General features: G+C 47.9%; 1 protein-coding gene across 1 annotated transcript; it reads right to left on the reverse strand.

Annotated features, from left to right (window-relative positions):
* Nucleotides 1–183: 183 nt before the first annotated feature.
* Nucleotides 184–26,146, reverse strand: fam222ba (family with sequence similarity 222 member Ba). Its single transcript, XM_070843163.1, has 3 exons — nt 26,063–26,146; nt 7,720–7,847; nt 184–1,978 (listed from the first exon to the last, which is right to left on the reverse strand). The coding sequence occupies exons 2-3, from the start codon at nt 7,799–7,801 to the stop codon at nt 273–275; spliced, it is 1,788 nt and encodes a 595-aa protein (XP_070699264.1). The 5' UTR covers nt 7,802–7,847; nt 26,063–26,146; the 3' UTR covers nt 184–272.

Below are 26,146 nucleotides of genomic sequence, written 5' to 3' on the forward strand. Positions count from 1 at the left end.
CACACACACACACACACACACACACGAAGAAAGTTCCCTTAAGTGCCACACAGAAGCACTCATGAACAAAAATAAGAGTAGCAATTGATCACTTGCAAGATTTATTAAAAAGAACAAAAAAAAACTACTGTTCTTCATTAAATATGTTAATTTACCCTCTTTAACATTAGCGGTCATTTGTTTAAGTTATCAATTTAGTTTTATTCATGTGTTTCCTTTCTTAAGACTAAACAAAGGGGTTTTGATAACTGCTGTGTAGACAAGGCCATAGCTTATCTGTACCCTGGGTGCTGGATGAGAGTGGTTCTGCCATCCCCAACCTCTGGGCCTACCCTGCTCAGGGGAGGCCTGTGCATCTTGCCCATCAACCCTAGATTCTGATCGCGGAAGTAGGGCGTCTGGAAGTCCCCACCCACATAATCTGCGGTTTGCATCAGATTAGTCTGGGCGGAGGAGGAGGAGCTCATTCCTAGCCTGTAATGGGGAGCCCCAGGGGGCCCACAGTCTAGTGTGGTGCACCCTCCTGGGCCCGCACCGTGGAATGGCATGGCTATGTCCTGAGACCCGGAGCTGTCACTGTTTGGTGTGGGTAGGATGCTGCTGTTCCAAACGTGGGACTGGAAGTAGTGACCATTAGTGTAGTGGGCCATGGGGCCGGGCATGCCATTGTTGACGGGGGGAGATGGGGTGGGCCTCTCTACAGGAGGTTTCAGTGTGTAAGGCTGACCCACACACACCTCTGCAGGGTAGCCCATGCCCTTAAAATGGAAGGAGTGGTCCCTGGAAGGCTGCTTGCAGAGGTGTCTCCCACCGTTCTGAATGTGGGGCACATGAGCCAATTGGTGCTGATTCCAAGAGCGCATCTTCTGCTGCTGTGTGTTATGTTGTAGCTGTTGCTGCTGCTGATTCTGTTGTGGATGCAGATGCTGATGCAGGTGGTGATGCTGCTGCTGCTTGAGATCAGTGTGGTTGGAAGGTAAGTGGTTCATAGTAGCCACGTTGGGCGGGGGGTGGGCTCCCACTGGGGCGGTGGCTTTCTCTTGGGGGCCGATGATGCAGTTGGGTGGGGGGAAGCCAGGGGTGGCAGGGTTGCTGTGCATGGACACCCTGGAGCAGGCGCTGATAAGCAGGTTGCGACTGATGGGGCTGGGGTTGGCGATCTGGCCCTCGCACATGGAGGTGGCTCCTGCACCTTGAGCCCGAGCTTGGCAGAACTGGTTGATCTGATGCACGATGGTGCTCAGGTCGGCCTGGCGGCCCTGGTGCAGCCCAGCGGCCATGGAGAGTGGAATGGTTGAGGTAGAGACGGTAACATTAGGCGGTGCGTCGCCATCTGGCAGCTTTCTGCTTCCCTGCAGGCCTGGCGGCTGCTGCTGAAGGTGCTGCTGCTGAAGCATGACGGCAGGAGGCCCCTGTGGGTGGCCAAGGGCTGGGTGCTGAGATAGAGTCTGGAGTCTGGGTGGGCCCTGAGGGTGCTGGGCCATGGGGGGTGGGTGTCTGAGGCTCTGGGTGTGGCCCTGCTGCTGAGGGAGGGGCATCTGTAGAGGCTGAGGCGGTTCCTGTGGCTGAAGGGGTAAGTTCTGCTGGAGCCGGGGAAGGTTTGGCAGAGGTGGGTGGTGGTTTAAAGTGCTGGTCGAAGCCACTTGGTAGGGTGCGGTGGGAGGGTTCATAATGACGTCAGGGTGCAAGCGAGCCCGGCTGCCGTCAAAATCTTTTAAGATGCCTTTGACTGTGGGCACCTTGATGATGGCGAGGAGGCCTGTCTTGGCACTGGCCTGAGAGGAAGGGTAAGGGCTGTAGCGCTGGCCTGACGTATCCAGCCCGTTGACTGTACGGCGCACGTGGTTTCGCTGGGGGACCTTGACGCTGTTGGGGAAGATCTTGATGGTGAGAGGGTTGTTGGCAACCTTCTTAGCATATGCATCCAATTCTGCAGGGGTTGGAAACGGAGCGGATCTCATCCTTTGTGTGGTGTCCCCTGGGGAGGAGGACAGGACAGGTCAGAGGTGAGACAAGGAAAGAAAGAATTAAGGATTTAGAGACAGTGGGGAGAGAGAGACAATGAGAGAGACAACTTAATCCAAGTAGAAGTGTATATGGCACAAAAGAGCACATCAGTTGTAATCTGAGCAGCTGAGAGGAACCTGATTTGGACAGCGGTCTCATATTCCATACCTCACTGTTTTTCTCCTAAAACCCTCACAGCTCCCATCTCCTGAGGACAAAGAGAGTTTTCCAATCTCATTCTCAGCTGAATTATTGAGGCCGACACATTCCCAGTCTAAAATCCAATTTTGTGGTGGCTTCTGTGTCTTTGAGGTCAGGAGCTTTTAGTGGCCTTAATTGACGTAGCATCCGGGCAAACAATAAGTGTGCATCTGAGGAGGTGGGGGGCTGCGCTGCTTGCTGCTGAATCACAAACTAAACAAAGAATGAGCGAGGCAGTGATGGTCCCCTGTGCCTGCTTTGGGGGGGGAAGAGATAGACGCAGAGAGCAGAGCTCCATGACAGCAGACAAGTTATCAGACACAGCAGCAGCGTCTCTGATCTGCGGGAACACCTCCTAGGCCTCAGATCGCAGACATTTGTTACACCTGCTAAGCACCGTGGCTAAATTTAACAATGGCAAAGTGACAATGTGAACATGATTACGCGTTTGTGTATTTGTGAGCGTGAGGGTGGGGGTGTATCTCATTTATAAGCCTGTTTAAAAAGTGTGGCAGGATCATGCAGGTGTTGGCCAATATGAGCGTGCACATAATGTGTCTGTTTTCAGTCTGGATGGATGTGACTGTGTGTTTCTTTTGGGTGCGGTGTGCACACTTCCACTTACTTCACCGACACAATAAAAGTCAGTGATAATCGGTTTAGGAAAAGACTCGTCTCCCCGCTTTCCTCTGTCTCACAGTCCTCATCGCCACGGCCCCGCCAGTCTGACCTACTTACACCACAACCTTCGCACCGATGGACATGAGCGGAGCTGATCTGTGGGAAGGACCGCTAGTCTGACTAGTCACCGAGCTACATTTAATTTACTCTCTCATTATTTTCTAGGAGGGGACTTTTCAGTTCAGGTGAAATAGATGTCATTATTACAGCAGGCTACTTCTCTCTGTTGTTGAGTGAGCAGTCATTTGAAATGTCTGAATTGCTGGCAGAGGTCTGGGGTTTCATGCGGCCGTGGCCATTATGCTCAGTCTCACAGCAGACAGACTGGGCTTGAGGGATGAGGCACAGAGCTGAACTGCGAGCGCTGACACGGCGGCACCAAGAGTTGTGCCAACTGGCTAATTAATTCCCGCTTTATTTGTGAACAGGAAACAATGGGCAGAGATGTGCGGGGCCGGTATGGGGCGGCACACGGGGGGGCTGCTGTGACTAAATATTCAGCCTGCTGATGGCAGCCTCATTAATGCAGGGGTCTGGGCCAAGGAGCTGGAGCTCGACACCCGCCATCACTGAGGCCTAATGTCTGTCGCTGAATAAATGCCAGGGTAAGCAAACACAGATAAATGAACACTTACACACAAGCTCACACACACATGCTGAGGATGGACTTCACCTGTCAAACACAGGTAATGATTAATGAGCTTTTTGGAAACAATGTTTCCTATAGTGACACAGAGGCAGTTTGTAACCATTAACATACCCAGATTGCAGGGTATCGAGTCGTTACGTGTAGTATACGATAGAACCCATTTTAAGCAGTAAAACTACACTTACACATAAATGCTACTTGTTTGCTCCTAGTATTCAAAATATATTTAGAGATTGTGAGATTTTGGGACAGCCTCCTTGTTGTCAAAACCTCGTGTCAATGTCAATGCTGCAGAAATAGTTGCAAGTTGGTAGGGAGAGAGTGCCATCAGCTGTCGTAATGAATAAAACATCTTTCATCGTTTCGTGGGAATAAGATCTTCTGGATGGAGGAAACCAAGACTCTGGGCACAACGAATGAATGTTAGACCACTGTAACTTTAAATGCAACATCTTTCGTTCGGTGAGCGTCTAATGGATGGAAGGGTACGTACAGAGCCGACATGGAGGGTTGAACTGGGGGTTATTCATACACGTATTCAAGACCATCTGATTAAAAATAGTCGCACTGAAAGAGCTTCAACATAGACAAGAACAACTGTTAGTTTCTGTATAGGTTTCTATTTGGGTACCCAAATAGTACCAAATATTTGTCTTTCAATAATACAGGCCAGACTTTATTTAGCAGAAAATCCATAACTGTGGACTTCCTAAATAATGAGATGCATAAATTTAATGTAATACCTGAAATGAAAGATAAATCAATAGAAATGTGTGCATAGGTTTATATTGTTATTTGGGGAAATTAAACAATGTGCAGGTTTACAGATAGCGGGATGTTAAGCTTTGCTTCCTTTTAGATTGAGAAATATAACAAGAAAAGCTGCAGTGAGCATGTAACTGCGTACAGTGTTATTTTCCTGCCACTGGCACTTGTGTAATGAGTTTTATACTTAAGTTGTAAGACTCAGGCAAGTAGCTAAGAAAGCAATGTCAATGTCTGGAAACTGACCAATCCATTAAATTGGAAAAGGGATTATACATTGTTAACAAAGCTTAGGCAGGCATTTTGGGATAAAAAAGCAAATGAGAAGAATGAAGAGTTTACCAGAACTGCTGTATAATGTGTAATGAAATCGGTAAATTGCTGTTTAGAATAGTTTCCCCTAACGGTGGATAAAATCGACCTCTTGCTGTTTATGTCTGTTTAACGGTTCTGGCAGCTGTTGATTATGTGTTATAGTAAGCAAGTGTAGCTTATTAACATTTCAACCTTAACCTGAGACCTGGATTAGTTTAAGAGCTTAAAGCATCAAGGGAGGGTTAATGAGCATATGAGTGGAGTTTGTAGGCGGCTGCGGGCATATCATCTCTCAGATCTCCGGCTAAGCACGTTCCCAGGGAGGGAACAGGGGAAAGAGGCCAGTCTGGCCACGCGTTAATTACCCCGCTGCTAGCTAGCTAGCTGGAACACAAGTGCAGAGTCAGCAGGCACTAATTAGGGTTTCTTTTATTCAAACCACTGTTTTTATTGAACAAGGTTTAAGCAGCAGGGGGCAGGGGCTCATGCTGCTGTAAATTGCAATTTTCACACAAGAGCAGGAAATTAGGTCTGAAACTTTGGTGTCAAATTAGACATGTGAATTTGGTTTCCCACATGACGCCACCTCCTTACATTTTTACAGACATTCAGGCAGAGCATCCCATGCTGATAGACCTATAATATATTCAAAGGAGAGCAAGAAAAGACGGTTGCTTTTGATCTCAGCAGGGCCTGGGATATGAAAATCATCAGCCAAGTGGCCCAGCTGTACTCTCTGTTTATTCTGCCTGTACGAACTGTAAGGACCAAGGGCCACTTCATGGTACTCGAGTCATCCTGTCTGAAGTATGAGCCGCTTTCTTCATGACCCACTGTCTACGTCTGCTCTATTCCTCCAACAGCCTTTACATTTCACAGCCATCGTCTATTAGCAGTTACTCCCTGATAACAAATAGCGCAGCTGCTCTGGCCTCGCCTCTGACAGTAACCTGCAAACTTGTAACTTTAAATGGCTCTCCTATGCACAGATTCACCCACAGGAGAGGAGGCACGGCGTGGCGAGCCTGGTGATCTGGAACGCTTGACGAAAACAGGGAGGGGAAAGCATCAAAGACGAGACTGTGATAACACAAGACTCAGCATTAGAGTGCGCCGAGTAGCTGTAGGGATAGTGCTCAAGGATCGTCAAATGGGAACACAAATTGGAGATAATTATGTATGAGCCTTTTTTTCTGTGGGAACTTGTCAGTGTGTTGAATAAAGATTTCAAGTGACAACTAGTCTATGAATTTCACCTAAAAGCAGTCAAGCACATCTCTCATGGAGTTAAGCTGTCAAATGATCCTCCGTGCTGGGTAAACGATGGGGCTCTGCAGAGACAACGAGTCCAGCGGACAGCCAGGAGGGAGACGGCAGAGTGTTATTTGAGGGCTGACGCCTGGTTCTGGCTGTGTGTGGCAGCGCACAGCCAACTCCAAACACAACAACTGCAGACGTGCAGATGGTGATCTACAGGGGCTGGATAGTAGGCAGCAGGGCGACCTGGGAGAGCTGGTTCATTTTTCCCCCCTATGGCACTTTGATAAAATGATTTAGTCTAAATGAAAAACAGCTCCACTGCTTTTGATGCAACACCGTGTCTGTTAATGATACTTTGAAGAGCAGATGAAAAGGAAATGTACTATGAAAGAATGACGAGGGGGAAAAAAATAGATTGAAATTACACTTCTAGCACCGGCCGCGCTGTGAGGAGCACCGTCCATCACCAAAACAGATTACAGCGTTGGGCAGAAAAACAAATTGAACTCCAGTTGCGCCGTGTGCTCTGATGTGTCTTAGTGTGTCACATAAAGGAAGAGCAGAGAGGCAGCGTAGCTGATGGCTGCACCATGTCACAAGCCTGCCTGAGTGAGGCAACAGACGCTGGCACTTAGCAGACTCCCTCACGCTCGCTGATCTCCTGGGGGTTGGCTGATTACTGTGATTCTGAAATTACAGTCTTGATGAGCTGGAGCATTTTACAACAAAAAAAACTGCAGCAGAAATGGGTCAAGCCTGGGCTAAGACTCCACTCTCAGAGAAACAGGCAGGAGGAAAAGGAGACGTAGACTTTTTATGGCTGAATAAATAAAGCTGACCGACTGGATGGGCCGTGATCAGTGTCTGGGCTGTGATTGACCTTTTGGGTATATCTAAAAAGCTCATTGTATGAGAGACAAAAAAGCAGACGGTACATGCACGTATGATTGTGTGCAGGCATCATTATTACCAAACTATATCTAAAAAGAAATCAATCATCTTTTACACTTAAAAACAGTGGAACGTCGGTTCAAAATGTGCTTAGGGTTAAAAACAGGGAGAGACCGCCGACTTATTGTTACCATTTCCGTTCATCGATTTGTCATACGTTAATCTCCTCCAGCCTCACTGGTCAGAGCCAGTTAGCCTCAGATCTCCCTTGTGATTGCGGACTTCAACTCACCATTTGTGACGCTGCTTCTCACGCCGTTAAAGAGTCCAAGTTTGTCAGCAGTTGAGTTGTGAAATTCAAACACATTGAGTTAACTGGGCCAGCTCTGACTAGTCTGCCATTAAACCGGGGCAGCAGATTGCGTCTTAAATTCACACCATTACAAGATCATCAGGGCAAAACCACTCAGCCGCAATCTGTCCGTGAGTCTGACGGTGACTGACTCTTCCTGATGGTGAAAAGTAACCGAGCTGGTCAAATCTAACACATGAACGTGGCGATAGTGCTGTAGTGTGCACACAGGACCGCACTCTTGTGGCAGACAGATCTTTAGGGGCGATGAGGGAGGGAGGGAGGGAGGGAGGGAGGGAGGGAGGGAGGGAGGGAGGGAGGCGGCCAGTTCACTGTTCATCAGCAAATTAATGGCACAGTTCATCCTAATTTCCCTTGAAGACAGATCTGTGGTCCTGGAGCACAAAAATACTCGTTCTCTCTTTCTGGTTTTAACACAGAGCTGCAGAAGAGAACCAGGCCAGGGCTGGCATGGGCATCTGACGTGGGGCGGGCAGCAGGATTGTAACAGCTTGGATTGTTGTGTGGGATGGTGGTGGTAGTTAATAGCGTGCGTGTATGTGTGTGTGTGTGTGTGTGTCCTGAGATCAGTACTTACATTTCTGAAGTCCAGTGTTCATCTGCGTGTGGGGGAGAAGCTGGAGGGGGAGGTCACCTGGCCCTGGCAGACAGGCCAGCATTTCACACAGACACTAATGCAACATGGGACACACACTACTCCTCACACTGCATAGAGAGAGAGAGAGAGAGAGAGAGAGAGAGGGAGAGGGAGAGAGGGAGAGGGAGAGAGGTGGGGAGAAGAGGTCAGCAGTCAGACATAACTGCAAGGCAGCACATGGTGCGTGGCGATACAGAGGCTGGGTCCAGACTAATAGAACTCTGTGGCCGCTCCCTGGAGGCACAGGGCTGAGGGAGACATAGTTACCTTTCAATTAGAAACTGATTCACACCTGGAGCATCAGGTAAGGTGACATTTGATGCCAATAACAACTTCAATTAAACATCAAACAGCTGAAGTAAAACGGACAGACTGGGCCTGAGGGGCTGGCAGCTTTAAATCGACTCAGTCCCTCCTCCTCCTCGCCCTGCATGTTAGTCAGCCAGTTGGACCCCGCTACCTGCGCTTTACCTCTCCGCCACCACCAGACCATGGCGGAGGAAATTAATGACTCCTGTACACTCGAAAAGAACACACTCGAGAGGCCCGGCGCTGACAAGTTAGTGAGTCTCTGATCGATACTGCAGTCCTCTAGACCTCAAAGAGGCCTTTATTTTGGGGACATTAAACAATGGAGCCAGCTCAGGATGTGGTGAAAAGAAATGAATAAACAGGGCTGTAGCTCCAATAAATGCCTGCCACTTTGTGCAATAACCTCATGTAATAGAGAGGGAGAAAACGTTAGCCATGCTCCACTTGGCTTACCGCTGTATTCAAAACACCACTGATGCTTGCTTAATCAGCACTGAGGAACAGTCAGAGAGCAAATTAAGTCTACAGAGTCCGTGCCCTCCCCTTTTGCTGCGTGGCATCAGAAGAGGGCGGCAAGTGTGCACAGACAAACAGCGTCTATGAGAGAGGCAATTACCCACAAAACAACCTTGGCATGCCTGTCTGCCGCAGGGTGATGGCTTAAAAGTGTCTTCCCCCCTGCAGGGACAAGAGACAAGTGGAGGAAAGAGTGACAAAGTGAGAGAGAAAGGTGGAAAGAGAGAAAGACGGGTGGCGGCTTTGGGGTGGTGGAGGGGCTGAACTTGCTTTAAAAAGCAGGAGCTCAAAAAGGTCAGGATGACAGCTCATTTAAATCCTCCCAGCGAGAGCAGAAAAAACAAGCCTTAATGAAGCTGCCAGTTCTACACAGATACCTGAGAGCGCTGCACCGTGGGGTGCTGCAGGGGCAGGGCGGCAGGGGGGAGGAAGGGAGGAAAGGGTAGGGAGAGGGTGGGTGGCGGAGCTGCAGTCTTGAGACAGATCTGAGGATTTGGGGGTGTTTTGTGCCACTGATGCTGCGTCACCCTTTCTATTGCCCAGCTTCCCACTCCTCTCATCCTCCTCCCTTTCTCCCCCCCGTTTCTGATTTACAGCCCGGACCGCCATATGGCAGCAATTCCTGCCCTCGATTCAGCGTGTCACCATGCATTAACTTTAATTGGCCTGATATGTTATTCTTTTCCATTGGCCTTGGAAGGATTTTAGGTACATAGTGCCTTTGTGTCAGCAGGCAAGATTTCTAGCTCTCTCTCATTTATCAGGGTGCCAAGATTTCACACAAAGATAACAGCAATCTCTTTGACAACAGGCAGGTTTGGGGTGGAGGAAGACTAAATATCAAATACAACAGTGTCTTTGCGAGGGATTTCAAAAGCGAAACGGTGGCAAGAGAATGAAATGATGTGGGGAAGAAAAAAAAACACCAGCATAAACTGTCAGTTCATTTGTTCTAAGAACACACACATCAACACACTACAGGCAAAAAACAGCCAACAGGCCATCAGCACACCCCCTTCCTGCCTCCCCCACAGCGCCCCTGAATGTCAGAAAGCTGTGCAGTGGGGAGTGCTGCGGCAAAGGTCAGCCTATGGTAATGCCCCAGCTGACACTCTGCTTTACAGCGCAGAGCAGGAGGAGATGAAACCCAACAGACAGAAGCCTGACGTCTACCGACTCGCATATCTGCACCACTGCCACAGAGACTTCAAATATACATCACACGCCAAACACTGGCGCTTTCTACAAAGGCTCCCGCCCCCACAGAGGCTTTTTCAACACATGGACTATTTGTATCAGGAGCAGGATGACTACACCTGATAGAGCGTCGAGCCCAGGCAGAGGCTGAGCTCGCTAAAGTCGGAGGTGCCCCTCGTAATCGGCATGTGACTGGCTCGGCTGCTGGCTTCTTCTCGGTCCTAATTGCCCTCCGACCACCAAGCAGGGCGTTTAGCCCGGTCTGGACTAGAGCTCGACTGTCCAGGCATCCGCCCATCCAGGCAAATAGGTGTCTTCGCCGATGGCTTAGTAGCCTTTGTGATATAGAGACACGGCCCTTCCTGCCCTGAGTGAGTTGTGTCTGTGGAGGCCGAGCCGAGCCAGCCGGGCAGGCCCGTGGAGCAGGGATCGGCTCGGTGGAGTTTAGCCAGGCGTCTCACACTATCAGCCCCGTGCAGACAGACACCACAGGGTTCTCAGAGTATTAGCGGGCCCCCGTGACTCGGCAAGTCTCCACCAGCTACTTATAGAACCGTAATAAAAGTGTGCGAATAACTGTGTGGCTTTCATTATAGACAAATAAAGACGAGCAGACAAAGCAGGACTTGAGCAAGTGATGCGCATGGCTTGTGTCATGTGTCAAATTGCTCCCATAAAAGCTGACCTATATTTTCTTTTCATTCCTCGGTGGGGAAGGAGAAAAAGAAAGCCAAATGAATATAAAAAAGTGTGAAGAAGAGAAGAAGGAACTGGATAGACAGAAGCCATTTAGGAAGTTAGACCAGCTGACTGCATTGATGCTGAATCTTTTGATCAATGTCCTCCTCATCAACTATGATCTGCATTTGTTAGAAATTTAGGAATTGCATCAGGCTAATTGGATAGGAAAGCATCCATTAAAATATCCAACGGCAGTACTGCATGAGGAAAAACGAGGATTGTGTGCCAAAAATAAGCTCATTATGAGGAGATGCATACAACAATATTAGTGGAGAAAAACAATGAATAAAAAAAAACAAGGTGAGACAGTATGTTTGGTTGCTGGTTGAATATTAACAGCTTTTCTATAGCAATTAAAAGCAAAAGCAATTAGGTGAACTAAGTCACCATGTTGTACATTGCTTGTGCTAACGGCTGAGGGAGAGGAGGAGTGGAAGAGAAAGCAGGCTGCTGTTATTTTAATTGCATGTTTACCCCCAGGTTATGGGTCTGAAATAGAGCCAAGAAAAAATGTTGCAGTAGAAATTCAATGCAACTTTACTGTGTTGATTCTCTCAGGGACAGAGAGAGTGAAATTACTTTCCTTTTCAAGCCGAGTCTCTGAATAGAAGGTAAAGAAAGAAAAAGGAGCAGGAAGAGGAGAACGGCTTTTTACCCTTGAATACCAAGCGAGAGCGTTCTGTCAAAAGAAAGGGGAAAAAGGCCTTGGCTCTTGAGCACGTTAGGAAGAAATGACACATCAATATGGCCTTCATTAGTCCATCAGCCTTTACAAACAACGGGGGTAAAAAAAAAAGCAGAAAAAAGGGATTTCTGTTGCTAGCAGAGGGCCGCAGGCATGTCAGGCTACGGCAGGCTGGCTCACGGTCTCACACAATGGATCCTGATGACTCCAGCACATCCTGAGGCGTTTGGGACGGCCCGTTTGCTTTTTCGGTCAGCACAGCCCCCTCGTCAACCCGGCCTGGTATCTCACACCAAAAGAGAAAGGGCGAGAGAGTGGGAGATGCCATGATAGTGAGCGGAGGGCGAAAACGCAGAGAAAGACGACCAGCCCAAGCCCAACTCTCACACAAATTGAGAGTCTGTAAAATAGTGGTTTCCAAGCTGCAAGACACGGGGTGTCAGGGATAAAACTGTCAAACAAGGAAACTGCTGCAGCAGTGTGGGAGAGGGGAAGACAGCTACTTGAAACTACTCTCCTTTAGAGAGAGGGAGGGGTCTGTGAAACAACTGGGAGGCTGTATGAACGCTCAGTAACTAACTGATGAAAAAGTGACAGTTCCCTGAGGTGAGATGGTGGATATGGAGCGGAGAGAGACAGCATGCCCCTAGAATAATGCATAGTCCACAGCTGGATCGGCTGAATCTTTGCCGATGTGTCAGATACAGAAAGTTGGTCTCACAATGAGAACACAGGATCTTAGAGGAGCTGTGTACCATGAAACTAAGAAAAGGAAACACACTTCTAAAGTATGAGGCCTCTTCTCATCAGAGTGACCTCATTCCTCCACTCTTGTCTTTACATCAGCAGTTTGGAGCCTGTGGCCTGGCCTCTTGGATAAGTCCAGCGCTCCTTACAGTGGAGAAGATGACAGCAATGGTGGTGAGATGAGACGATAGTGGGCAGTGAGTGTCCCGGCCTGGCGTGGCCATCTTTGCCAGAGCTATGTCATGGCCATTACCGGTCCACCACGTCAGAGCTGCAGGGACAGCCAAGCTTAGGGTCAGTTTCACAAACAGTTACTGAAACCCACTTGGCTTCCCGAAGTGCTCCACAAATGTGGAAGGTAGAGCTAAGTGTGCTCAGTCATGTCATGCCTGGCCAAGGTCAGGTGGGCAGTCAGAAAGGGCTGGCAGCGCCGCACGCATGGTGTCATGAATGCCAAAATGGGCTCTTGGCTGTGCCGTTTGACAGACATGTTTACACCTGATAGAAAATGCAGTGTGGACGGCCTGCCAAAACAGAGGGGATCCAAAGTGAGGGGTGCCAGCCTAGTTATTTATTTATCTGCTGCAAATCCATCCAGAGCGCAGCCAGAAGCTGGGCATGCCTCAATAAGGAACAAGCCAGCCTACTCTCAGACATGACAGTCTTAAACCACTCAGGGGAGAAAGAGATCTGACATGCAGTAAAAGAAAAGGGAAGCAAAGATCTCACGAAGCAGCTCTAGAGACTGGATTTGATTTACCCACTCTCTTAAAACATCGCACACTAATTAATGATTAATGCAAGAAATGAGTCAAATGAATGAGATCAGAGGCTGTTCTAAAACCATCCATGACGATGTTCAGAGGTTGGGCCTGTTCTTAATAAGTGCTACTGAGTCAACAGCTGACTTGGTAGCTGGACTCAACTAAATGCTAACATTAGCAAGCCAACATGCTCGCAGTAACAATGCTAGCATGCAGGTGTTTAGCAGGTTCACTATGTCCACCTTCCTGTTTTAATGCACAAGCACGATAACATTTGGGATCACCAAAGTACTTACATTTCTTTAATAAGACGGGGGGGGGGGGGGTCATCAAGCGATAAGGATCCATCCATATCTGCTATTACCTGCTAGTAGTGCTGGATGAAAAGTCAAGACATCACTGAAGTGTGGGCAGGTTTCATGGCAGTAGTAGTTGATATATTTCAGCCAACACTGCTATCCCTACAGCCACACGGCTCCTGCTTGGTGCACTGGATGTGCCAGATGACGACAGTGGAGACACAGAGTAGCACAGGAATGTAAGTAAGCACCATGAGAGAGACTCTTTATCTTCTGGAGAAACCTCAGCCCTCTGGTAGCGATCAGATACACAACTCAGAGATGTCGCTCATACATATGAGAGCAACACGGCTCCTTTCATCTCCTCAGTGGTGCCACCACATCAGTGTTATCTTCACATATCCCCATATCGCACCAGACAACAATGTGCTGACTCACATGCGGCCGTGTCAGATGCCGGACTGTGGGGTTTGATACAGGAATAGGATGGCATGCTCCAACAAAACATACACACAGATACTAGACTACAGTACATCTACTATATATATATATATATATATATATATATATATAGTAGATGTGTGTGTGTGTATTGCAGTGATAGAAATTGTCAGTCTTCAGGCAGTGTGACTTCTGAGTTATAAATCTGGAAGTTGTGGAACAGGCAGGATGGAGAAACCTAACCAGACAGATGAGCCTGTGTTGATCTGATCTATTGCAAATATTTTCAATGTACAAAGAAATATGTATCCAATATTACTTGTAAACTATATGTTCTAATGCCGTTTAATTCTGACTTATACAAAATAACTGTTTTGAAATTATACTGTGGCTGAGAGGAAATTCTGCAAGTAGCCACCAACATTAAATTCCTTTCAGGTCTGAAACAGAAATGGGCCCAGTTGAAGACTTCTGAGTGTGTTCTAACTGTCTGACTGCAAGTCATCCAGGCCTCCTCCCTGGTTAGTGGGAAATAACTCAATGTTCTGAGAGCTAAAGCGCGGCAGCATTGTTCCAGCTGGCGGAAAAAGGGGAAATGAAGATGGAGTGGTTTGATTTCATTTGTTAGCAGGTGCATCCATTTTGTGTTCTTCCCCACACCCACCTCGCCTCTTTCAGTCAAAGCGCTTATCAGAAATTGGACACCCCAGTGACAAATTGAGCCTGTGATTAAAGGGAGAAAGAGGAAAGCTTTGTTAAGTGCTCCTGATTGGGATCCCAGGCTGCCCTCACACATCAGAGGTGTGTGTGTGTGTGTGTGTGTGTGTGTGTGTGTGTGCATGTATGCTTGGTACAGAGCCAATAGCGGAGCTGACACCACAACCACTTCTTCTCCCATTTTCCCTTCTCTCCAGGTGTTCCCACGGCTTACATTTCTGCTCTGAGTACTCAGCAAACAGAACCAAATCAATGCAGATGTTCCCCCCATCTCTCTCTGTCTCTCTCTCTCTCTCCCTCTGTCTCTCTTTCCCATATATACATCTCTGTCTCCTATGTGTGTTTGTATAAAAAGCTAAATTCTATTTCTATATATATATTATATTATATTTGCTCTTATATATCTCCTTTAGTTTTCCCAGTGCCTTCTTATTGACACATACACTGTGTTTAACAGAGAAAAAAAGTGAAGTCTATGTGCGTTTGTCCCACCCAGATATTATTGACCCAGCATTAACCAGCCCTGGCCTGCCTGCGAGCACAGCTAGGCTGATTTAAGAGGGAGGTCAGAGCAGCTCTGCTAGGCAGAACTGTGCGAGCGCTGACTCTCACAAATCATCCTAAAAGGGCTTAACGCACAAAAACAGCTCCCAGTGTTACACAGGCCTGCTCTGAGAGATTTATCCACTGTGCCATTATAGGCACTGGCCTCTCTCCCATATGAGCTATATATGTATACACTTACAAACACACGCCAATTGACTCGCATAAAGAAAAGAACCTAATTGGGCTGCCTGGTCCACCTCTGTAGGAGGACTCACTCAAACAGTTCAACCTTTTACTGTTTAGTGTTTGAAACATAATCTTGTCCTTTAAAGACCTGTGACGCTGTCTACATCTGTAAAATACCATTTATTTAAAGAATTTAGATGTTGTAATAACTCTGGGCCACTTGATCAATCAATGAACACTGACCTCTAAAAGAGTTTCAGTCGACCAGAGCTTCATCTTCAGCGGCGCGTGATGTTATATCCAGTTTACTGTTATTGTCGGTGTATAAAGCTCCTGCGGCATGTTTTAATGCAGGCCAAAGGAAAAGCCCTCACTAAGACGCAATGGAGGCACATTGGTTTGGTGCATTACCGAGATGGTTTACTGGATTTTTGTTCACGTTACTGAATAGAACTGATGGGAAACAATCGGCTGCACGGAGAAGTGCAGCCACACAAGTCAAAAACAAACGCAGACATGCCGATTCCAAAGCCGGCTGTGTACACGTCTGATAAAAGTTGATCCGTCTCCATCCTGTGTCTGAGGAAGGGTGGTAAGGTCAGGCGCCTCCGTGGCAGCTCTGACATTCAGTCTGGCCTCTAGTGAGACCAAACGAGTCCTCAACGCATCCACGGAGCAGCCGAGGAATACAAGGGACCATTCTCCATGGGACAGGGGTGTGTGAGATGTGCTCCTTTTGCCCCTGGCGACACACAAGACATTTGTGGTTTCCCCTTCATCTTCTGTGTATATGCGAGAGCCTCTCTGCCCCCAGTTCTTTCCCCAGCAGATACCGGCTCAGGGCACCGAGCAGCCAGCTGGTGACTCAGTGGAGAGCCAGGCAAACACAGGCCCGGCATGGCAAACATCTCACCTCTGTGTCTGCATGGGAACATCTGGCCCTCCCAGGCTCACAGAGCCCTCCGTCTGTCTGCCTGTCTGAATGTGAGCCTAAACATACTGTTGGTGTGTACTAGTGTTGACATGGCACCACAATTTCTACTCCTACACAAAAACAATCCCAACACTAAAGCAAACAGGCCAAATGTGACAGAACAACCAATATAGCAATAGCAATATTTTAGGATTGTTAATTTACCAATTTAGCAGCTTTGTTTGCATCTTTAGCACAGTCTGACGTGAGCCCTGATAAATTATGGTGGATTGAGATTAAACTCACTACAGCTGGGTATCGAACCTCAATTATTTTTGGTACAGGTCGTAATGCATTTATTTTGCAACCATGTAGTGTGGTGGTGTGGTAGTGTCAGGTTCACAAGCTGGCATCTGCTCAGATTTGTCATGTTGATTACTTATTCTTAGATCAAATAGTTCCTCACTTACATTTGACAGTTATAGACTCCTTTATTCATGCATTCAGCTGTTTATGTCTAGACAACATGTGACATTTGGGAACTTTTATTCAAAAATCTGGTTTCGCAGGGGGAAAAAAAAGTATATTTGTCAAAAGAATGAGAAGGTTTTTGTGCAGAAATATCAAACAATACCCAGCCGCAGATTTAACTGTGGTTTCAGTCTGACAGTAACCACACCAGTGTGTGTGTGTGTGTGTGTGTGTGTGTGTGTGTGGCTAAACTTAAAATATTCATTCTCTGCTGCTAGCCTGTACCAGTGAGATAGAGTCATATGAGTAATAGAGTTGGCCCAGATGATAAAAACTCCTTTTGCTATCGCTCTCTTTCTTGCTTTCTTGCATCATGCCCCCTCATACAGATCTCCTGCGGCCGTCCAATGATTCAAGACTGATGAGGCATGCTCAAAGGTCTATGCCATTGAGCACAGCATTAATGCACCCAGCAGCAAATTTTTTGCCATCGACCCCCGTTCCCTGCAATAAGGACAGAGCCATCAATCAGGCCGAGATAGCCGACACCAGACACAGGCTGATGAAGTAGGGGACTTTGGAGCTAATGACAAATGGATCTCTCAGATATGGTCACAGTATACTATGACACTCCGCTGAGAACACTTGACCTTTAGCAAAATCCTGAGCCACTTTTTGCCAACACTCTGCAAAGCAAAAATGGAGAATATGCAAACTGCTGCGGCAGTTATGAAAGTGTGGTTATAGTGTGAGAACTCCAGGGTCCATCTGAGAGGCTCAAGCAGTCGCTCTCAGAGCTGCTCCTGACCGGCCCAGCCCTCCTCTGTTCTCACACCAAAGCTCTGGGAGTGACCTTCAGGAGGCCTGCTAGTCCTGCTAATTGGGGTCTCTACAGAGCACAGCAATCCTCCCCCCCCCCACTCACTGCACGGGAGGAGGGACTTGGGCAGAGGGAGGGAGAGATGGCAGAGGCTTGTGTTGTCTGCCTGGTGGGAAACAGACCTGTATAAATAAAGTAAGACCTGGGCTTAAAAACTAAACTAGGATATACAGAATTAGACTTGGGCTGCGCTGAAAGAAAAACAGTACAATAACAGCACGATTTGTAATATGGATACAAACAATATAGAGCCAGTCAACAAAATTATTATTATTGACATTATTCCAATATCAAGTATCACGGCAAGCTGTCTGCATTGGACTGTATAGCAATAGACAGTAGGACAATAACCATGAGCTCATTTTCTCATCTGTTCAACAGTCCAAAACCCAAAGATATTCAACACTGTCAAGTAAGAGAAGCTGCAATTAGTACTTTTTTTTCTTTTTCTTCTTTTTGGAAAATTACTTCACAGATGTGCTGTAATAATGTTTAAATGAATCCAAATGAGGGAAAAAGTAATGGTATTTGTACCAGCAACAGAGTGGACCGTGGGTTTCTAAAAGTGAATGTGAGTCAGGCAGGTCAATTTTATCTATGTGCCAACAGGGTCTGCGCTCTGCTCTCAGGATCACGGAGGAGACAATGACACAGGTAATTTGGAGCAGGCTCAGCCTGGCGGCAGCTGTGCTCTGAGCTTGCCGACACGTCATCATACCAGGGCCACTTCCTATCAGTGTGATCAGCACTCAGAACAAATGGGGAAGAAAATGTACAGGAAGTCATCCTGTAAAAACAAGATACCGAGAGCCTTTATGTTGGGAAAGAGTCCCTGAACTGGTTTTTAAGAATACATTTGGGGGCAGAAGACACATCTCTCTGAAGAAATTAAAGGACATACAGTGAACCTGGTAACCATTTCAAAGTAGGTCTGTGATGGATCCAGTGAATGAGACTTTGAGCAAGGATGGCCGTGAATAGAAAGGTCTGCATTTAATTTGCTAATCCATCATTCCAATTGTACTCTGCAACAAAGGGAGAGGAGAGTGGCGGGGCATTCAGAGGCAATGGAGCATGCTGAGGGGTGCATGTGTGGTTCTCCGTGGAGCCAGAGAGGCCGTGGCCCTTGGCCCTAAAAACCCTGCCAGCGCTGAGGAGAATGGGATCTGATGAGCACAATGCAGGCAAGACTAATCCCTTCATGTCCAAAGAATTGTTTAACTATGTTTGACTGATTAACCCAAAACCCTCGATTCCACTTACAATCTATTTGTTCAATCAAGTCGCTCGTACTCATCATGCTGCAGTGTGTGGGTGGTGATGGTGAGGGCGAATAAGAAAGAGAGAGAACGAGAGAGAGAGAGAGAGAGAGAGAGAGAAACAAAGGGAGCTGCAAAACAATCCTTTTGGAGGAAGCATATAGAAGTCAAAAGGACAGCTTTTTTGTTCTACTTGCAATTCTCCAAATGCACATAGCGCGAGTTCCTGCGGACCAGCTGTTGCTAACATTCAAAGGTCAGAGAACTCCTGCCTTTGAGATTTCAAGTAGAGAGTCAGCAGTGGTGTGTTTGCACTGGCATACTGGTTTTCACCAGCTTCATGGAAAAAGGCAGTCTCCCCTGCGTGGAAAGAGGTTGCCAGGAAGATTAACCCAGCTTCCTTTTATAGCCTCTGACAAGAGGTTAAATCACACATTACACTGCCTGAAATGTCTGCTAGTAATTAGATCAAGAATATTACTCTCTCGTCTTCCTCTTGCAGTCTGCAGCTGATCAAAGCCTAATGATGGTGTCAGTGCCATTGGCAGTGCTGGCTGGGTAAATCTCCCCATCGGGATGGCAATCTGTCAGGGCCGCAAGCCCTGCTAAACAGCACAGGACATGAGTACAATGGTGCTTGACACAAAGTAGACTAAATGAACCATATCTTTTAGCAACAAGCTATCCATCAGCGGCACACCATTAAAATTCACATCTCTTTGTTTTGAGTCTAGGACTGCGTGCTTACATGTACACAGTCAGCTGAGATGTATACGACGAGAGAGATGTTGGTGACATCTGTGAGTTTTATCCCAATAAGAGTGAAACCCACCACCAGCCTATCTGCTGTCTGTCCATGCCAGAGCAGATCTGAGCAGCACCTGGTCCCTAGATGGGGTGAGGGGGCTACTGGCTATTAATTACAGAAAGCCGACACGCAGCGCAGGCAAACCCTCGCAATGAGACCCTGGGACGTCAGATACACAGCAAGACGAATGCCTCTCTGTCACACAGCAACACGACCTGCCTCAGGACTCTTTACACACGAGCACTTTCAAGTACGCCTTTCAAATTGTGGCCCACCCTTCTTCCTCTGCCCCCACCCCGTCTCCCTCTCTATCTCAATCACATTCTGCGGATGTTATACTACTTCAGGGGATATTTTCTGACTAATGCAAAATGGTTGTGCGGTAGCATGATAAAAGTTGACATTTTCCTTTTCTAATTCAATGCTTCCTTTGTAAACAACCTTGCCTTTTTTATGTGCACACACACACACACACACACACGGGCTGCAAACACATCGCACATAATGGTCAATTTCATTATTTGCTCTCAAACTCAACGGCCACAAAACAAAAGGGGGAAATGGCGGGAGATACGCCAATCATTTATTGTTGAAAGATGTCTGACAAAAGAGGCCCTCAAAACCTGACAGCTTTTCTTTTCAACATCAGTCCCCAGCACAGTCAGCTCCTGAAAAAGGGGCCCCAGCCAGCAGACTCCTGCGAGAGCTCTGACCCCGGTCTTAACCCCGTACAGGTGGCACAGAGCTAACACAGGAAGCAGGAGCGCCATTCACAGGATGCTGGGAGAAAACATTCTTCTCAGCCAAAGACCTGCTCTCAGAGATCATTTAGACAGGCACAAAGACAGCTCAATGCCACTAAAGTGTATTCTAATGTGTTGAAAAGCAAATCCCCTTGAACACATTGCTGGTAAAGACTCGTGCTCAGTGTAGACTAAAAGCATCTGGTTTAAGGGAGTTTTAAGAGTCAGGATGTTAGAGAAAACTCTACAACTGGGTTGCAACATTCTATTATGCTGTGAACGCTGTTAATCTTCAAGCGAGAGTTAGAAATCTAAAAGGTTCAAAGTTTAAATATCACAAAAATTCAACCCTCTAATGTTAAAGAAAAAACAGGACCTTCTAGGCTTCTATTGTGTGACCAACAATCTCACTAACAAATCCTGTTAAGATAATCCCAGTGCACAAAAAGTCATGTCAAATGTGGCCTTGTAGTTCAGGTGAAGAATGTGACTCCCGTCTGACTGCTGCCCAGTTGAGTCCGACTACAGAGCTGAACTCTGAACTGTGATTACAGCCAACACCCCCCCACAGAGCGACAACTGCATCTCTGCACATTCCAGGAAACGCAGCCAGCTGAAGACAGCAAAGACACCAGAGAGGAGGAGACATAAACAACGTAAGCTAGTTTGAGAGGCGCTCCGATGTTTACCGTCTCACTAAGTGCATTTCATCCCCAGTGCTTTCACGGCAGCGGCGGTATTTCAGCGCGCGGTACAGAGGGGCTGCCGATGCCACAGGTCTGTGTACAGAGGGCTCAGTCACAGGCTGCAGAGACTGTTTGGACAATGTAGGTGTCAGACACACTGCCTGTCTGGAATAACGATTCAGTTCAGCCGCTACAAAACACCCTCTGGTTCCTTTATTGTGGAGGATCAATAAAAAACTAACTTGACTGTTTTTGGAGTGTAACTATTGAAAACCCTATGAGGAATTTCTGCTGTGTTTGTGTTGGTACACTGCTATCAGGGAGAAAGGTCTGCATTTGCTTCAAACAGCCACTGAATGACATGCCAGAGATTAGCCTCTGAAGGTCACAGTCTTAGCCTATCCTTTCAGCCGCTTTTCACAACACAACCCCGGGCCCTTTTGAACAACAGGAAGAATGTCATCTGGTTACTTTTCAAGGCACGGAGATACCATTCACTGTGGCCAACAATGGCTGCAAACAGGACCAGAGGGTTAGGAGGTTATAAAGGGCCCCATTCTAAGCGCCGCTCCATCTCCAGCACACTGCACGCACACAGAAAACACACACCCACACACTGAGGCCTGGAGAAGTGGTGCAGCCGACGATAAACTGAGGAGGGTCATGGCAAAGTGCCGTGCGGTGACCGCTCACCACAGCCGCTCTTCTCAGCTCAGCCTCCGTCCTTCCCCAGCACAGCTCTCAACACCCCGACCAAGCCTCTGACACTCAACTGCCTCTCCGGGCGCTCAGATACACTCACTGCTCTGTCATTTTAGAGAAGATGAATGTGTGATACCCTAAAATCCATCCTTCAGGTTAGCAAAAAAAAAAACCAAAAAACGCAGCTATTCTCTCAGCGAGTAAATAAAAACTTTAAATGCCTCAAATAGGTGAATTTCTTATTGCAAGGTAACTCGGTTCATAATGATCATTAAATGCTACCACATATGACGAACAACAGTAACATTCCTCTAAAAACACTACACCCTGGGTTCAGTGACAAGGCCTTAACTAAATGTATCTGCTATTATTCAGGTTCTAAGGCTTTTCCAAAAAAAGACTCTTAGACTACAGCCAGAGCTGAAATCCTTCACCAATTTAGTCTCTAATGAACTCTCTGAAATATTAAAAATAAAGCCCAATTAGCCGACAGCATTTTACATCTCCTCCCTCTATAATCCTCTGGTAGCTTAGCCTTATCTAATGTCTGCGCCAACTATGACACTTTGAGCTCACTCTCCCTCTATCCCCTCCACTTGATATCCCCCACAGCTTTGCTGGTGCTTTGTTGTGGTATTCTTTCTGACCCCACAGACCGGGTCAGAGTCTGAGCCTCTCTGGAGGTGGTTAATGATGCCCTGATATGTACAGCTGGCACGGACGCTGGAAAACTGCAGCAATAACCACGGATATGCTAATGGCATCTATTAGGATTGCTTAAGAGTGATACGGGACTTGGCTGGCAACCTCTTATTACAGAGGGCTCGGTATTGGGGGTGGAGAGAGTCAGTGGAGGGTCGGTGATCTGACTGAGACGGCCTTATCTTGTGCCAGAAACAGATAGCGGTATCTGCCCCGCTCTTCTGCCGTTCCTGTGAGATGGAGGTGGATAAACAGCCCTGTCGTCTCCAGACCCTCTGACGAGCCCGATCAGACGGACGCCGTCCTGAACCAAGCCTCGTTCCTCCCGCTGCCGTGACTGCTGTTTTTGCCGTGAATGTCACCGGGAGGCTGAGATTTTTTCCAGATTGCCCTCAAGCTGAAGACACAACAATTTCAGAGGGCCCTGTGGTCTTGGTGTTTGTAACATCAGGTCGCAGCGAGCCCTGGCTTAAGGCCTCGGGTTTGCTGATTACGCAAACTACCCACCAAGAGCAGCGCTTTTTGCCATAATTGGACCTGCCGGCTAACATGCAAATCACACAAAAAAAGTCATGAAGAGCACAAAAATGTAGCAAACAAAGACACAAAGTGTATCTTCAAATCAGGCCTATCGCCTGAAGTCATCTGGCACAACATAAAACAACTCATGTGAAGCAAACTAAATACCACGTAACAGCTGACCCACAGCCTGAGCCCTGCAGGTCAGCGCCTTGTTCTCACAGGTATTCAGAAGTCGCCCATGATGTCCTAAACACCTGATCTGGATGTATCATGTAGCCACAGTTCTTTTCTCCCAGCGTCTGACCTGCGTTTGACCCTCACACGGGGTCTCCTGACTTTGCCCACTCACACAAAGGCTACCAAACATCTGCTCCCCGTCTGAAACCAGACTCACACGGCGGAGAAGACATCGGCTGGCCTCACAGAAAGTCTCTCCGAGTGGTGGGGGGGCCGAGGGGGTGAGTGCGGGCTGACAGCTGCCCTGGTGACTGGAGGACTGAAAGGTGGAGCCGGCTGGCAGTTCACTGGTACATGGGAAATCTCTGCCCTGCCGTCCGGCGCAGGGGGCAGAAAATGGATGATATTCAACAAATGCTGCTCATCTAAAACGACTGGGGTGAGAATAATCTGCTATGCACATAAAATTCACAGACAACACCTGCAAGAGATTCAACATACACAGCCCCCCCGCTGGATTATGAAAGGCACAAATGTATTGCATTGGGAAGAGCGTACAGTTACACATTTCCAATTCAAGTGCCGTCTCTAAAACGCTCCATCAAATGACTGGCTTTGAATAAACCAAAATGAGCGTGAGCCAAGTGGCTCATTCCAGCACAGAAAATCATTGCATCAAAAACACGCTGGTTAGCCGAGCCATTTCACAGTCAACAATCACAGAATCGGGACTGTTACTAATCAATGTATTTTAATGAGCTCCCTGTGAATCCCAACAACAGCTGAAACATAAAAGCTGCTCAAGTTCTCTGGTTCACTCTTTGTACCTTCTGATCTGTTATTCATAGTCTTGCTCTGAAGTCTCTTAGAAATACAGCACAGCTTTGATGTTATCCTCTTATTGCTGCTGTCTGAGACGAGCCTAATGTTGGGAATCGGGCTGTTTGGCCGTCACGTGGAGAACCTAATGCAACACAAAACATCCGGGTTTCAGCGTAAGGCGCTCGCTGGCCAATATCTGCTTTGCCATTTGCTAACTAGAGGAAAGTTTGAAACAGTGAGGTTGGGAAACTGTGTGGGTGTGCATATCACATTCACCCTGTACTCTACTCACTACTGTACAGCTTCCACTAGAGTACGCTTAAATACGTAGGTGTGTTACGTTCTGCACATAGTTTAACCTCGTTTAAAGGCAACTGTTAACGGGGAGATGGCACACAAGTGTTCAGAGGAAATGACCCTCCTCTGCCTGCGCTGTAGATCAATACTCTACAATATATTTGTCAGAGGTTGCCTAGAAAAAAAACAAGGCAAACTTGCTTTCCTGTCAGTTTGCCCTCAGCAAAGGCTCAGGGTTTGTGGTGACAGGTCAAAGAGTCAGCACATGACTCATGGGCAGAGGAGGAGGAGGAGGAGGAGGAGGAGGAGGAGGAGGACACTTTGAAAAGCCACACAGAGATCTAATTAACACATGCATTCAAGTGGTATTTCAATTTGGCGGAACGCTGTAATTTTCTACAATGCTGACCAGCGTGACATGAACTAATGAACCAGGTGCCCCCCCTGACATTCAGGCTCATCTGCTGCTGTTACAAGTACGGGCAAACACACACAAACAACTTTCAGACTTAAACGGAAGCAAATACGTGTTCAAGAGCACACACCAAAGTCAAACTTTTACTTAACACGCCACAAACTACTGCGTAATCTATATAGTTAGCCTTTGCATCACCATTTCCCTCTCTGCTTTCCGTCAGACTGCTGTCATTAGAGGCGACCTGCGTGTTACAGATGGGGAGAGGCCTTACAGTCATTTGTTTCTCAGACCTAATTAATCTCCATTGTGCTGGGAAACATAGCACCCCGATGCAAAAAGGGTTCCTTCTACACGATAATTGCACAGAGTCTAGGGGCCCGAGTTTCCCAGACAACAAGGTCTGAGATTCAATTATCTGCTCTTTGGAAAATGTAGGGGAAGAAAGCTACATTGCAAAACTGCACTTTTGGGCAAGTGATGTGAGGCAGCGGGCATCACGGAGCACATCCTCAGACCGAGCAGTCCCCACTGTGGGGGCAAGAGGAGCAACTTCATGGCTTTGTTCCAAAAGAATTCATCACACTGAGATGGCCATGCAAAGGTAGACAAAGTGTTTCTAATCTGTGCACGACATGTCACAGCTCTCTGGTCTTACCATGAGCAGAGCAAGTCCGTGCTGCTCCGTCCGGCTCCGTCCAGCTCCGGGACACAGCTCACACCTCACGGACACTAGCATTCCGCCGTGCGGACACCGGGCTCGGTGGGGGGGGGCATCGATAGGATCCCATTAGTTAGGAGGGCCCTCAGGACACCCGACATGTGATCAGAGATGGACCCTGATCCTCCCAGACACGAAGCATTAGACGGTGTGGCAAAGAAAGCCCTCTATCTCCCTCCCTCCCTCTCTCCCTCCCTCCCTCCCTGTGAAACTACTCCTCCTCCACCCCCCCAGCGGTCGGGGTTGTGCGGCAGGATCAGGATGAGCCCGGTGACGTCAACCTTTTGTTATCACCTTTAACACTTGCCTGTGCAGGTGGAGGCACTGCTCTCCCTCTGCCGTCACATGGGGGGGGGGACTCTGCTGTGAGAGGCTGGGGAGGGATGAGGGACTGTGCTCGGTGTCCTCAGCAGCAGACCGGACAGACAGCCCCCAGTGACAGCTACCCTGACAGCCTCTCTCCTCCTTCCTCCTGACAGGTGCCATAAAACTGGCTGCATCACGGTCATGTGCTCGTGGTGGTGATCTGGCAGAGATCTGGCAGGGATCTACTTTATCTCTACTTTATCCTCTCTGCTTGTTGTCACATTGCAAAAAACAACTGAGGCTAGCTGAGCAGCCCAGCCAGCAGCACCAGCCCCGCTTCACTCACTTCACGGCGGCTTTCAGCAAGCCGGACGGAACCCACCGGGGCTCCGTGGAGCAGGCAGACAGTCAGACAGACAGACAGACAGACAGACAGACAGGCAGACAGGCAGGCAGGCAGACAGGCAGGCAGACACACAGACAGACAGACAACACAGGGGAGCAGCAGAGGAGCCGTGAGCCTGCATGTTGCCAGTCAGTGTGCCAGCTGACTGGCCAGGCTCCTGGCTAGCTAACCTAGCCAGCCAGTCTCAAACATACACAGTCCCATTGTTGCCTCCTCGAGCTGCCCCAACATTTACGCCACAATTTGCCCGGATGCCACACAGCCTCGGGCGGCAGGCGTGTTATCAAGAAGCGACTACTTACTCTCCGTTTACCTCTGCGAAAGGCATCGTTTAGTACGTCGCCATGGTTTAAAACGGACAGATTTTCTCCCGTTGCCCTGCGCTG

Source organism: Pempheris klunzingeri, chromosome 14 (assembly GCF_042242105.1).
Source record: "Pempheris klunzingeri isolate RE-2024b chromosome 14, fPemKlu1.hap1, whole genome shotgun sequence".
Classification (NCBI taxonomy): domain Eukaryota; kingdom Metazoa; phylum Chordata; class Actinopteri; order Acropomatiformes; family Pempheridae; genus Pempheris; species Pempheris klunzingeri.

Coding starts and splice junctions, on each gene's coding strand:
- fam222ba (XM_070843163.1), bottom strand. CDS start 7,801: ATGCTGGCCTGTCTGCCAGGGCCAGGTGACCTCCCCCTCCAGCTTCTC. Junction 1,979..7,719: donor GAACACTGGACTTCAGAAAT/GTAAGTACTGAT, acceptor CCTCCTCCCCAG/GGGACACCACACAAAGGATG.